This window comes from Talpa europaea (assembly GCF_964194135.1).
Source record: "Talpa europaea genome assembly, chromosome: 5".
Taxonomy (NCBI): Eukaryota; Metazoa; Chordata; class Mammalia; order Eulipotyphla; family Talpidae; genus Talpa; species Talpa europaea.
The window spans coordinates 8966996-8980089 of record NC_140071.1 but is presented as its reverse complement, the minus strand read 5'-3'; the positions used below and the strand labels follow the sequence as shown (position 1 = coordinate 8980089).

General features: G+C 33.8%; 1 protein-coding gene across 3 annotated transcripts in view; it reads left to right on the top strand.

Moving 5' to 3' along the window:
- The window catches only part of CDH18 (cadherin 18), a gene marked incomplete at both ends in the record, with an annotated part of 213640 nt that overhangs the window by 54756 nt on the left and 145790 nt on the right, over positions 1-13094 (top strand). For all 3 annotated transcript variants that reach the window (XM_084234089.1, XM_084234091.1, XM_084234090.1), the window contains one exon: positions 10349-10468. In XM_084234089.1, coding sequence (XP_084090215.1) covers positions 10349-10468 — 120 coding nt within the window. The remainder of the gene's footprint in view (positions 1-10348; positions 10469-13094) is intronic.

Sequence of the window (13094 nt, the reverse complement as noted above, 5' to 3'; positions counted from 1 at the left end):
AGAAGCATCCCAACAACTGCCCTCATACTGTGATGTCCTCAGATATTGCCAAGTGATCTCCAGGGGATTGGGGTGAGGGGAATTATTCTCTGTTGAGAACAACTGCCCTGGAGAAAATACACAATGAAGTGATGACAACATTTCAAAGTATAAACTTGAATGGCAGAAGGGTATTAGTTATATGTATAGGCACTTCAAAGAGAATTGCACCATGTTAGAATACTCATGCAATATATTTTATGACCAAAACTATTCTGTCTGTCTAGGTATGCAATTCTCATGTTCAAATACTAGTTGTCATGTTCAAGTGCATGACATCGTAAAGAGTGAAGAATTAAGTACATCTGGGATATTTGTTCTCACAGTGTGGTTACTTGAGAGTCAATATGGCTTTTGTTTTAAAAATTCTGTCTGTTTTATAACATTAATTTAGAGAGAACTATTCAATTTTTAAAAAAGATTTTATTTATGTTTGCATAGAAGAGTTCATAAAGGGCTTAACAGACCTCTCCTGTCTTGCCCACTGTTCCCCTTAACAGTGTATTTCAGTAAATCTGCCTGATGGTGGATGCCCTTTAAGCTATGGATTCTCATAGGGCTTTTCTTCTAAACATTTCTAAAAATATGATCAAGTTCAAGAAAATCAATGTATGTGGGCAGAATGACATTATGTTACTATGAAAGGCAAATTAAAACTGGATTTGCCCAAGATGTGATCAGTACAAAGTTAATCAATATTTATTAAACAACTTTAAAAAGTTATTTCTGATTATACAGTACATTCAATCCAGTCTTGAGTTCACTACCTACTCCCTATCATTCTATAGAATTATTCTTTAATATGTTTTTTATAGTTTATGCAGAACCAAGAATTAAGAGTATGAAATGAAAGTTAATAGTATTGTCTGTCATGGTAGAATGAGAAAAATGACAATGAGATAAAGCTATGCCTACTTGTAGAGACAGCTTTCATTTAACAATAATAATACATACTTTGTCTCTTCTGTTTTTGTAGACTTGCACTCATATTTTAGCAATTACAGTTTTGTATTCACTTGGAATCAGCATTTTTAGTGAAGATATACATTAGTTGTATTGCAGTCACTTTATTTTCAAAAAAAATTGCTTTATATCTAGAAATTGTTTCAAAGAAAATTATAGCAGATCACAATCAAATTTGTCTGGAAATCAATTGATTGAATAAAAAGGCCTTTATAGAAATATATAAAACTTCATTTTATTTTATATATTATTAAAATATACATGTAATTAACCATCATTTAAAAACATTTAATAGCTGTAACAGATTCCAGAAATAAGGATTTTAATTTATTGAAGAGACAATAAAATATTACATATTATAAAATTTATGAATATATAATTTATATATTTTAATTTAAATGGAGTATTAAAACAGTTTAACAGATAAAGAAAATATATGAAATTTTACTATAGCTCCCTTAAGTTCTTCATGGTTCCTAGTATTATAACATATCTAACCTTTCTCATGTCTTCTTTATTTCCCTCCAATCTCTAAACCCAGGTCTATTTCCATTTACATCTGTGTTCTTTGTTGCAAAGCAACAAGAAGAGACACCAGCTGTGCTTACTTTATTGCACTGCTTGTTGGGAAACTGATTTATTTCTGACCAAACATCTTGGGAGCTTCACCCTGGATGTCTTCCAAGATTCTAGAAGCAATTGTAAAATCATTACCCTGGGGCATAATTTCAGAATGAGATCATTTCAATAATATGAGGCCAGCACTACAATTCTGCATGGTGAATTAGAGTACATATGAGGTGTTGCATAGGACAAATGTAGTATCATAAGTTGGGCAAAATTTCCAGGTTTCATGACTTTTTTCTTCTTTCCTCTCCTGTTTTTTTTTTTTTTCCTGTTTGAGTTTGCTATTATTGTTTTGTAAAAAAATCAGCCCACAACTTATTGCCTCAAAGAATCCATTTTATAGCATCAAGGAGCACAATTTTAATACCAACAAGAAGAATAAAATACCTCAGAATCAATTAAACCAAATATATGAAACCACTGTAGACTAAAAACTGTAAGACTTTGATGAAGTTGAAAAGACCACGAAAAAGCATAAGGATTTTCTATCTATGGGCTGGAAGAATAAATATTGGTAAATATAAATATTTTTTAATGTTAATAATTTATACTACTTAAAATAATCTACAGATACCATTACCATTCCAATAGCATTGTACATAGAACTAAATACAGTCCTTATAAAATTTTGTATGGAACAACAAAAGTCCTGGAAAGCTGACACAATCTTGAAAAAGAACAAAGCTGGCAACGTCACATTTCCTGGTTTAAAGCTGTATTTTAAAATGACAGTAATCAAAGGAGTATGTGTTGACATAAATACAGATGCATAGTTCTATGGAATAGAATAGAGAGCCCAGATGTAAACTCAAATGCATATAAAATCAATTACTGACAAAAGAGCTAAGAATATATAATAGGAAAAATATAGTCTTTTCATAAAAGGCATTGGGAAAACTAGACAGCCACATGGAAAAGTGTGAAACTCTATCCTATCTTACTCCATACACAAAAATCAATTCAAAATGGATTGGAGACTTGAACATAAGACCTAAAACCATAAAACTCCTACAACAAAGCATGCAGGTTAGTAAGTCCCTTGACTTTACTATTGGCAATGATTTATTTTTAAATTTTATTTGACACTAAAAGCAAAGGCAACAAAAGCAAAAATAAACAAGTGAGACAACTTCAAACAATTTTCAAGTAAGAAAAGTAGACTTAAAGATAAGTTGTTGAAATTAAAGCAAAGAATAATAAATGGAATGAATAAAATGATGGACATAACTGAAAACTAAGTCTGTGATCTAGCAAGTAAATCTAGGAAAATTTCCCATTTTGTAAAAAAAACAAAAAAATAGTACAAAGCAATATATATGCAATATGCAGCAAGCAATACAAGTGGCCAATAGACTAAAAACGTCTTCCATTTTTTTAAAGATTTATTTATTTATGCATACAAGAACTGGGGTACAGGCCAGAGGTGCAGAAAGTGAGAGGAGACAGATCGGGGAGCAGAACAGGTGGAATGACTGAAATACACTGCTGAGGGGAGCAGTGGGTGACACAGGAGAGGTCTGCTGTGCCATGTGTGTTACCTTCCTGACTGGGTATGGAACTCGTGCTGCAGTGGCTGCAGATAGCTTCATAGTGCTGAGACTTACCCCCGGTGTCACCAGGGAGGCCCTAAAAATGTCTTACTTTTTTTTAAAGATTTATTTATTTATATATACAAGAACTGGGGTACAGGCCTGAGATGCGGGGGGTGAGAGGATTGATTCACCAGAGACAGACAGAGTGGGGAACAGAACAGGCAGACTGACTGAAATACACTGCTGAGGGGAACAGTGGGCGAGACAGGTGAGGTCTGCTGCGCCATGTGGGTTGCTCTCTGGCCGGCCGTGATTGAACTCATGCTGAAGAGGCTGCGGATTGCTTTATAGTGTGGTGCTTAACCTCTTGCGCCACCAGGGAGGCCCTAAAAATGTCTTACTTTTATTTTGAAAGAAAAAAATATATAAAACAAAATGAAACCTAAGTTTTAACCTGAATAAACTTAAGTAATCTCTTAATAGGAATATTAGCTAAATAATTTGAAAACCAACATCTAGAATTTACCTTGATGATGAAGAAATTCTTAAATATAAGAATAAAAAGGATAACTTTATAACAACAAATATATTTCTATTTTATTCTTTTTCATAAGCAAAGATCAAGAGAAAATACAATACAAAACTACATTAAAAAAAAAAAAAACTTTGAAACCAAAAGCAATATCAACTGTTAGAGAAAACAAAGATTTTTCAGGTTTAAAAGGAGGACTCAGAATTTTTTAGATATGCAATGACTGTGAAAAAAATCATAATACATTTATGCTAGAAGTATTTACTATGAAATTCCTAAAACTTATGAACAATGCAATACTTTTAGAAAAAAATATTGGATAAAAAAGAATTTACTGTATATAGAAATTAATGAGTAGAAAATATGCCATATACATTAAAGAATACTGAAAATTCATTTGATCTTGACACTTGAAATGTTCTCACTTTGATGACAAAAGCTTAGAAATACAGGCATTTGCATCTTTTCAAAATAATGAAGTCATTAATCAGTTTTGCAGAAAATGGTTATTTGCATAATTAAAATAGTGTTCATTACTTCTTGATTTTTTATAGTTGATGGAAATAAATAAAGACCAACCAAATAAGAGCTTTTAAAGTTTGTTTATTCAGAACTTGTGATAGTGTGAAAATTAACCACCATCACATTTTGTAGAGATTCAAAGTCATGCAGAGTAGGAAAGCTTTAAAGTAGACTGAGAGGAGGTTTCCAGTGATCCAGAACAAAAGGCTGTTGGCATAAGGAAACTATTGGTGCTCTGACTAGCCACAGAGCATCCTAGGTAATTTGTTAAGGATTCATATTTTACTTTCTCTCATTTGTCTTAAGTTTGAGAGGGAACAAGTAAACTAGTGATCAAATCCTTGATATACGGGATTGATTGTGATGGTGTGACTTCCTGGATCGTGGCAACTGAGAGTTATTTTACTATCTACAAATTAACCTGATAATAATCTGATTTCTAGGATGGTAATGGAAGACGGTGCATTGTTTTTGTTTTTTTGCAAGTTGGGGGGATTATTTGATATAAGCTATGGGTCAGAGTTACAGTTTCTATATGTATGTTCACTGTATGTTCAGTCCATTGTATGCCTAGTCTCTTAAATCAAACCATTAAAAAGGCATAAAGTCATTTTTTTTCCTTATAGAGGAATAACATGATACAATGTCATTTACGATAATGACCTCAGATATGTAACTGACAAATATCAGGGGTGAAAAATTGATGAATTAAATCTATTTCTTTAGAAAACATTAAACATTATTTGCTGCCTAAAATTAATGAAACAAGCTGTAAGGTTTATCTAAAATGATAAAAATAATACTGGAACAACTAAAATTAATAACGTAATTAAAATTGCATGCTGGGGAGGGTATTGGGAGGTAATGTAGTTGCAGTGCATTCTTTAATTATGATGTGTCAATATTTTTCAATTATGATAAAATCAGAAAAATTCATAATTATAATGAAAGAACAAGTAGTAAAATAGTAGGAAAAAGAAAGAATTGTTACAGTAGTTGCTTGCAGTGATCTAGTGGGTGTAGATATGGAAGCTAAGAATTAAAAGTATTTTTAATGTTGTATCTCTGGATTCATTCTATTTTATTTTATGCTTGGTTACTTTAAATTACATATGAAGACCTGCTATCAAAATATTTTAGAAGTCAAAACTTCCAGATAACTGGTAAATGATAAATAAATTGGAGTTATTTACTCAAGTTGAATTCAATTCCTGAATGTCAATTGTGTGTGGACATGCACATATATTTACATAAATATGTGTATGAAATATATAATGTGTTATGAATATATATTATAATGTTTTATTAAACACTTGTGAAATATCATTGACAACTTTTGTGGGCAAACAAGATAAAACTGTGTCTAACCCTAGTATTCTATTTTGCAATAGTTGCTGTTTATTTTTGGTTATGTTTCTACTTCTGTATTATGTGGAATAAATATTAAGCTGAAACAATATTACATTATTCAAAACAATGCTGATCCCCTCAATAATTGTTATTTGTAAAGTGGAATGTTTTCCATAGAGTGAAAACATATATATATATATATATATTTATAATGTATATATATGTGTTATATTCTAAATTTTGTATAAGAAATATATGCAGTGGACTTAATGCATATATAGTAAACTAGAGAAATAACTGTCAGAATTTTTGAGCAGTTATATGTATGTTTATATAAATCTCCCTAATGTTAATGCTCATATTAATATTTAGTAAGATAGTATTAAAAGTAATTTCACATGTGTGTGAAATCTTGAGACATGTATGAACATCTTCTCCATGTTAAAGAATATTCTTTTATACGGCTGAAGTAGATGAGTTTTGGTAGGTGATTAGAACTGAGGTGGAAAAATAAGACAGGAGAGACATGGAAATTCCACAGCAGATGGTGTCTGACAACATACTTGACTGACTTAGCCCTTCGATATCGGGGTGATGGTGGTGAAATATATGCCACCTGCCCCCCTCCCAAGTCCATATATCTGGTCTATTAGTACATCACATCAAGGAAACTCACATAAAAAGACAGAAAATATTGTTAAATATTAATTGAGATTGAACCAATCATAACTAGGTAAGCTAATAGAATATATGGGGAAAATGCCAAATACATACATTTTTGTATTTCAGTACCACCTATTTGTAAAATGACATTAGATGTAATTTTCTCAATAGATAGATTGCATTATGAAATTAAATGACATAGAGGAGAGGGCTTCTAGCGTTACTGACACAAAATATATTTATTAGCTTAATTACTTTTTCCATTTAAGATATTTAATATGAAATTTATCTGAGTAATGTGAAATTTACCAGTAGGTAGTTCTATATAAAAGTTCTAACTGAAAGTACATAGAATTCACAATAGCCATGATTTAAAGTATAGAGTGATGTTAACAATTTTTGTTTAGATCACCAATATCCCATGAGTACTCTTGCAGAAGTATTTTTTTTATTCCAATGACTTGGGTGAGGATGAAATTATTAATAAAATTATACAAAGGCTGGGATCCCAAATTTTTGCTCTGTTGGTGAAGTTACAGTCCTCCTGTATGAATTAAGTTGTAGAGACTTGACGACTCTTGCTTTTTCAGTCCCTGGGAAAATCTCCTGAGAAATAAGCCCTAGAGATTCCTTCAGAAAGTTACTCTCAACCTTTGTAAATCTTCAGCTTATTTTTACTCGAAGTTCTTGCTCAACACTGATTCACTTGAGATTTTAAAAGAGCTGTGAACCCTGACAAGTCATGCATAACGATTTGCAATCTCAGAGAATATTTGCTTGGTATTAAATTGCCTTATTAAATATTTCAAATTGGTCTTTTGAGACTTTCGAGAAAGTCCACGCCTCCTGCTTCTCATTGCTGTTTAACTTCACAAAATTCATGCTATTTATAAAGCAAAAAAGAAACCAAATGTAAAGAATGACTCAGGGCAATCCCCAAAGGAAAGAAAACTTAAGTTTTATTGTAGAAAAGATAGCTTGAAAGCTTTTTAATGTACTGAAATCTTTTTCAGATTTGTATGAAATATCGACTGAGAGGCACTAATCCCCAACATGGGATCAGCTCAGTGTGAGTTATAAGGCACGTTTAATGTGAAAATATTGCCTATTTAGTAGGCAATGGTACTTTTAAAATACAATGTTTCCATGGTTATTGTTTTTAATGGACACAATTATAAAAATTAAGAAAGCTTAAATAGCACTTTTTAAAGTTTTCTTTGATTAGAAGTTAATCATGTAAGAAAGAGGCTATTGGTTTAATATCTACAGTCCCAACGACTTAATAATTCCCTGAGAAAATTACCCCATCTAATATTCTAGTAAAATAATGACCTTTTAGGCATCATTTTATATATTTTCATTTGGAAACCAGGCACAGTTCTGTATATATGCAGTTAGACCTATAGCATGAATAAAGGGATTGCATGGGTTAATGTATAATAGCTTACTTTTCTCAGAGTTATATAAACCCCAATGCTTTTTTTAACTTAAGTTTTTGTTTTTTTTTTAACTAGTATCATTTTTATGGAGATAATATTAATTGGCAACATTCTTGATGATCTAGACATATAGTAACCCATAATAAAAATAAAAATCCATTAAAATGACCTTTATAACTTATTAATTTCTTTGAAAGCACTAGCTAGACTTGCTTAATTAAAAAATACTTTTAATTTCTTCCTAGTTTAATTTTATCTACTTAGGACATTCATGTTTGGTGTTATTTCACTTAGGATGCATCTTTTATCAAGTGGTATAGGAAATTATCCATGATTTTTTTCCTTGATTTGTAGCTACAGATTTGTTCAGAGTCAGTTAAAGAACACCTGCAAATTCTGGAAATAAATGTCATTTCTCCCCACCACAGCTGGGTACCCATACCCTGAGTAGCTTAAATGGTAACCTTTATTATCTCACTTTTCCTTAAGCTACATGTCGAGGTCACGGTGTTAGCAGGCCATGCTCCCTCTGCAGCCATTGGAGTAGGGTCTGTTCCAAGCCTCCTCCCCAGCTTCTCATGCTTTATGGTAATCGTTGACTTTCCTTAACTTGTAAGTGGCCTCCTGCTCTGTGCCTTCATCTTCACATAAAATTCACTGTATGTGTGCGGCTGTTTGTCCCCACATGTCCCATATTTGTAAGAACATCACCTCTACTAGATCAAGGGCTGTAAGGAAAATGGAGACACGCAGGCTCTTTCTCACCTGCCACCAACCGCCATGGCCACGGCCTGTGTCTTGCTTGCCTACCAGGTTTTGTTGCCCACAAGTGACACCTGTTATTGTAAGAAAGTGCTCAGGAGCATGAGCGTGGGGCATGGGTACAGACGCCGAGCAGCCAGAGAGCATGGGGTATGCACGTATATAAATGAGGACACCTGGACTGAAAAGCCAGAGAATGGGAAAGAGAAGTGAAGCCAGAGAGAGAGAGGGTGGAGAGAGGGGACCTGCCTGGGAGACCTGATCTGGCTACTTAGTACAGATTTTATTTAATTTATTTCAATGAAGTATTGTAGGGCAAATGATTTGTCAGGCTTTGCCACTGGCCTCTATGACCGGTCCTGTGATCTTATACACTGCTCATGATTGTGGACAGCTGGGCCCAGGGAGCATAGGTGTGTGCATGTGGAGATGTGCACACCTGAGCCCAGAAGGTAAGGGATAAAGGAGCAATGTCATTGCAGAAGACAGAGAATGAGAGTGTGAGTGCATGAGTGTGAGTGTGAAGGTTCACATGGGCTGGGAGCCTGCCTCCATGCTTGTCATACAGGTATCAACAAAAATACTTCCTTCTATTTGTCAATGTCTACCTAATGATAGTCTGAACAATTTGGGGAGATGAATATTGAGTATGAAGCTGGTGTTATGACACACAGAAAAAGTCCTTCGTATTCTATAGAAAGAATGATTTGACTTATTAGTGGAAGAGGATCCCTTGAAAGCACATATTCAGTTTCCTTAAAGTTGTATATTGAATTTCAGTAGGGAAGGAAAAAGTATAGTTGAATAAATTCATAATGTGTATGCCAGAACTAAGTCATTGAAGTAATTACTAAAAATTTGAAACTTAAAATCGCCAGTGTTTTTACTGTAGTGCCAAAATGAATGCAGAATTTCATCTAGACTCATTTGGTACTGGAGATATTTTTGTTGATATATAATCGAATTAATAGGTAGAATTTTTCTAGTTGAGCAGAATAAAATATCAAGTATGTACTATTAGATGATTCATCAAGTAGATTTCACGAATAATTGAGAGCTCTCACTCCTTCTGCAATGACGTTGTATAATAGATGGCTGTAATGTTACAATCAAATCAGTTTTAATTTTAAAATAACTGAAATATGATATAGATATATCTAATTATGCAAATGGTCTCTAAAACACATAAACATAAGGAAGCCAGCATGAGAGACCTATATTTTGTACCTCAAAATAGTCTTTTAAAATTGATAATTTAATATACATTTTAACCTTAAAAATGCCTCATGCTAGGCATAGTATGATACCCCTTGTAAAATGATAATTATGTAGGTACTATGTAAAAAAGACTAAAGGAATGACATCTGAACCTTGGAGGCCAGTTGGGAAACTCATTAGTAGTCCATGTAAGAAATAAAAAGGGCATGGATGATTGCAAATGACTTGAGTGGATTATTTAGGTGACATTGATAATTTAATGTCAACTCACTTTCCCTTCCCACCTAATCACAAACCCTCCCACCTCCAGCTGAGTGGTCACAAAGCATGCAGTGTACAGCATGGTAAAGTCACCATATCTTTGACTTTACCCCACAGTTTATACCAGTTTGAATCGTGAGCATAGGTTCAAGCCAACCTGGATTATGTGAGAGTCACAAAAGACCATTCACAATGTTATCTGTACAGCAAGAGACATATTAAAATATCTGCGACTCTATATTCCATTTTGTACACTAATGAATACGTTTTATAGCAAGGAAAAACAAGAAATATGCTTTATATGTAATTCTAAGAATTAACTTTAGTGGGACTCTGTACCATAGGTGTCCAGAGATATTTCAGCACAACATTTTTCTGTATACAAAGTAATCATATGTACATGCTATCACACACTAAAATGTGCTTTCCTGAATTCACAGGTACGTCTGTTCTACAGGTAACAGCTACTGATGCAGATGACCCCACCTATGGGAACAGTGCTCGGGTGGTGTACAGTATTCTGCAGGGACAGCCCTACTTCTCGGTAGATCCTAAAACAGGTCAGTGCATGTACATGTCCCTACCTCATTTGCTTGTCTGCTGAGAGCATATTCAGCCCCATATTTACCAGAGAATTTGACCAGGTTACCTGCCTGCTTTCTTTTCCGCTATGTTCCAGCAGGTAAGTCAGCTGGGCAAGAGTAGATCTCAGACATAATGCTTAGCCCCTTATTTCGCATAATTAGGACAAGATATAAATATGCAGATATATAAATGAAGAATATACATATAATTTAAGCATTATAATAATAGAATAATAGTGTGTAATTAAGTGAATTAAAAGAGAAATAAAGAATAGAAATTGGAGAGTTCTCTAAGGTGACCTTAAATGAGTATGAAATATGCAGCTTCTTTTAGTTCCAGGATATTATTAAATATTTAAGATAAAAATATTCATTAACCAAGTTATCAAAATCCTGAGGCAAAAATGTATATGTATTTACATTAATAGGTGGAATGTTTATGGGTAAATATGTATTTATTTACATATACATTTTTGATGTGGTAGGAGATTTCAAAATTGATGAAGTTTTTTTTTAATTGAAATACATTTAACAAAATTGTGTGAATTTTTTATGTACATGTTGGTTTGCTACATTTATATATTATGATTTAATTGCCGTTTCAGCTATAGAAAATCTTGCAATGATTCATTATTCGGTGTTAGTATTGATCATTTCATTCTGTTTTAATATAACCATGAATACTTGGTGTATGAAAGAAATATATTCTCCTTTAAATTTGCATTGTCTGGGAGGCACAAAACAAGAATATAACCCAATTACCATGTTTAGCATCATATGCATATATATACATCCACTCATGTAAACATCATGCATGCGCCCACATGCACACAGAAGGTTTTAGCCTATTAATTGTCCCTAAACACAGTGAAAGGTTTATTTATAAATAAAAAACTGCATGCATTTAATAAAATATTATTAAGATATAAATATCCTATATAGATTTTGTTTTAAGTTTCCATGTATATATTGGACTTGCTTTCCAAATTTCTGTGTGTGTGTATGTGTGTGTGTCTGTGTGTCTGTATGAATGTTTTCATCAGCACATGAGTATGTATAGATGGCTTTGGGTGGATGGAACAAGCGACCAAGGATATTGAGTCATGTAATGCTGTAGCCTGTGCTTTAGTGAAGCAAATATATAAATAACATAATATTCAAAAATTGCTTTTGATTGTGCATCTTTATTAAGTACTTTATTAAACAAAAATTATCTGAAGCATAAATAGGCTGCTATTTATATACTGCTTTAGGAAATTTTCTTGCTCTTACATTTCTTTGGTTCTTTTTTTTTTTTAAGGTTCACTTTTTTTTTTTTAAGATTTATTTATTATTTATTTATTTATACAAGCACTGGGTACAGTCAGAAGTGCGGGAGGGTGAGAGAATTCACAGAGCCAGAGCGGGGAGCAGAGCAGGCAGAAGGACCGAAGGACACTGCTGAGGGGAGCAGCGGGCGGCAGGAGAGGTCTGCGCGCCATGTGGGACCCTCCTCTGGTGTCCGGGGAGCAGCCGGGGATCGAACCGGCGCTGCAGAGGCTGCAGGCAGCTTTGCAACCCAGCGCTCAACCGCTGCGCCACTGGGGAGGCCCTCTTTGGTTCTTTCTTTAAGCAAAATGATTTATTGGATGAAATGTATGCTCTCATGTTAATATGTTTTACATTCAATAATATGAGTGAAGTATCAGGGGGATCTACAGATATATGTCCTAATATAAAGATTCTTTAAAATATGCAAATCTCAGACCTCCCCTGGTGGCCCAGCGGTTGAGCACTGGGCTGCGAAGCTGCCCACAACCTCTGCAGCATCGGTTCGATCCCCAGCTGCTCCCCCGCCACTGGAGGAGGGTCCCACATGGCGTGCAGACCTCTCCTGCCGCCCGCTGCTCCCCTCAGCAGTGTACTTCGGTCCTTCTGCCTGCTCTGCTCTCCGCTCTGGCTCTGGTGAATTCTCTCACCCTCCCGACTTCTGACTGTACCCAGTGCTTGTATAAATAAATAAATAAATCTTTAAAAAAATATGCAAATCTCTTAGGCAATTGTCTATAGATAGTGCTCAGAGGGATTATAAAGCAAAATGCTCATTATTCTCTTCAAAGTAGGATTTTTTTTTTTAGAATTTATGTTTAAAAGTCCTATTACTATGCAACTAAACTGCCTCAGAACTAATGAATTTAGTTGAAATTTTGTTCTAAATGACTGGAATAAAAAACAAGCATTGAAAACTAAAGAATCAGTTGCTATGGATATGGTGATATATAAAAGTGCTGGGATAGTAGTTACTATAAAACACATTTTAATAATGTTCTTTTTATTCTGTGCCCATACTTGGTGTCACTCTATTTCAACATGTTTCCAATTACCAGCAGTGAAGATTGATTATAATAAAGCAGAACTTTTGTGCCCAAATAGACTAGTGAGTGCATATGGTTAAGAGCAGTACTTTGATTTTCCTGGTTTCTGTTATACTGAAATGTGTATTTTAATTTTCACTGTCATTTTCTAATGTTGAGCTGCCAATAAGAACTTGTGTCCTATTATGTTAACTATCTATGAATTGCCATGTCCAGAGAAATTACTTATGTGTTTCTTTTGTTTATTG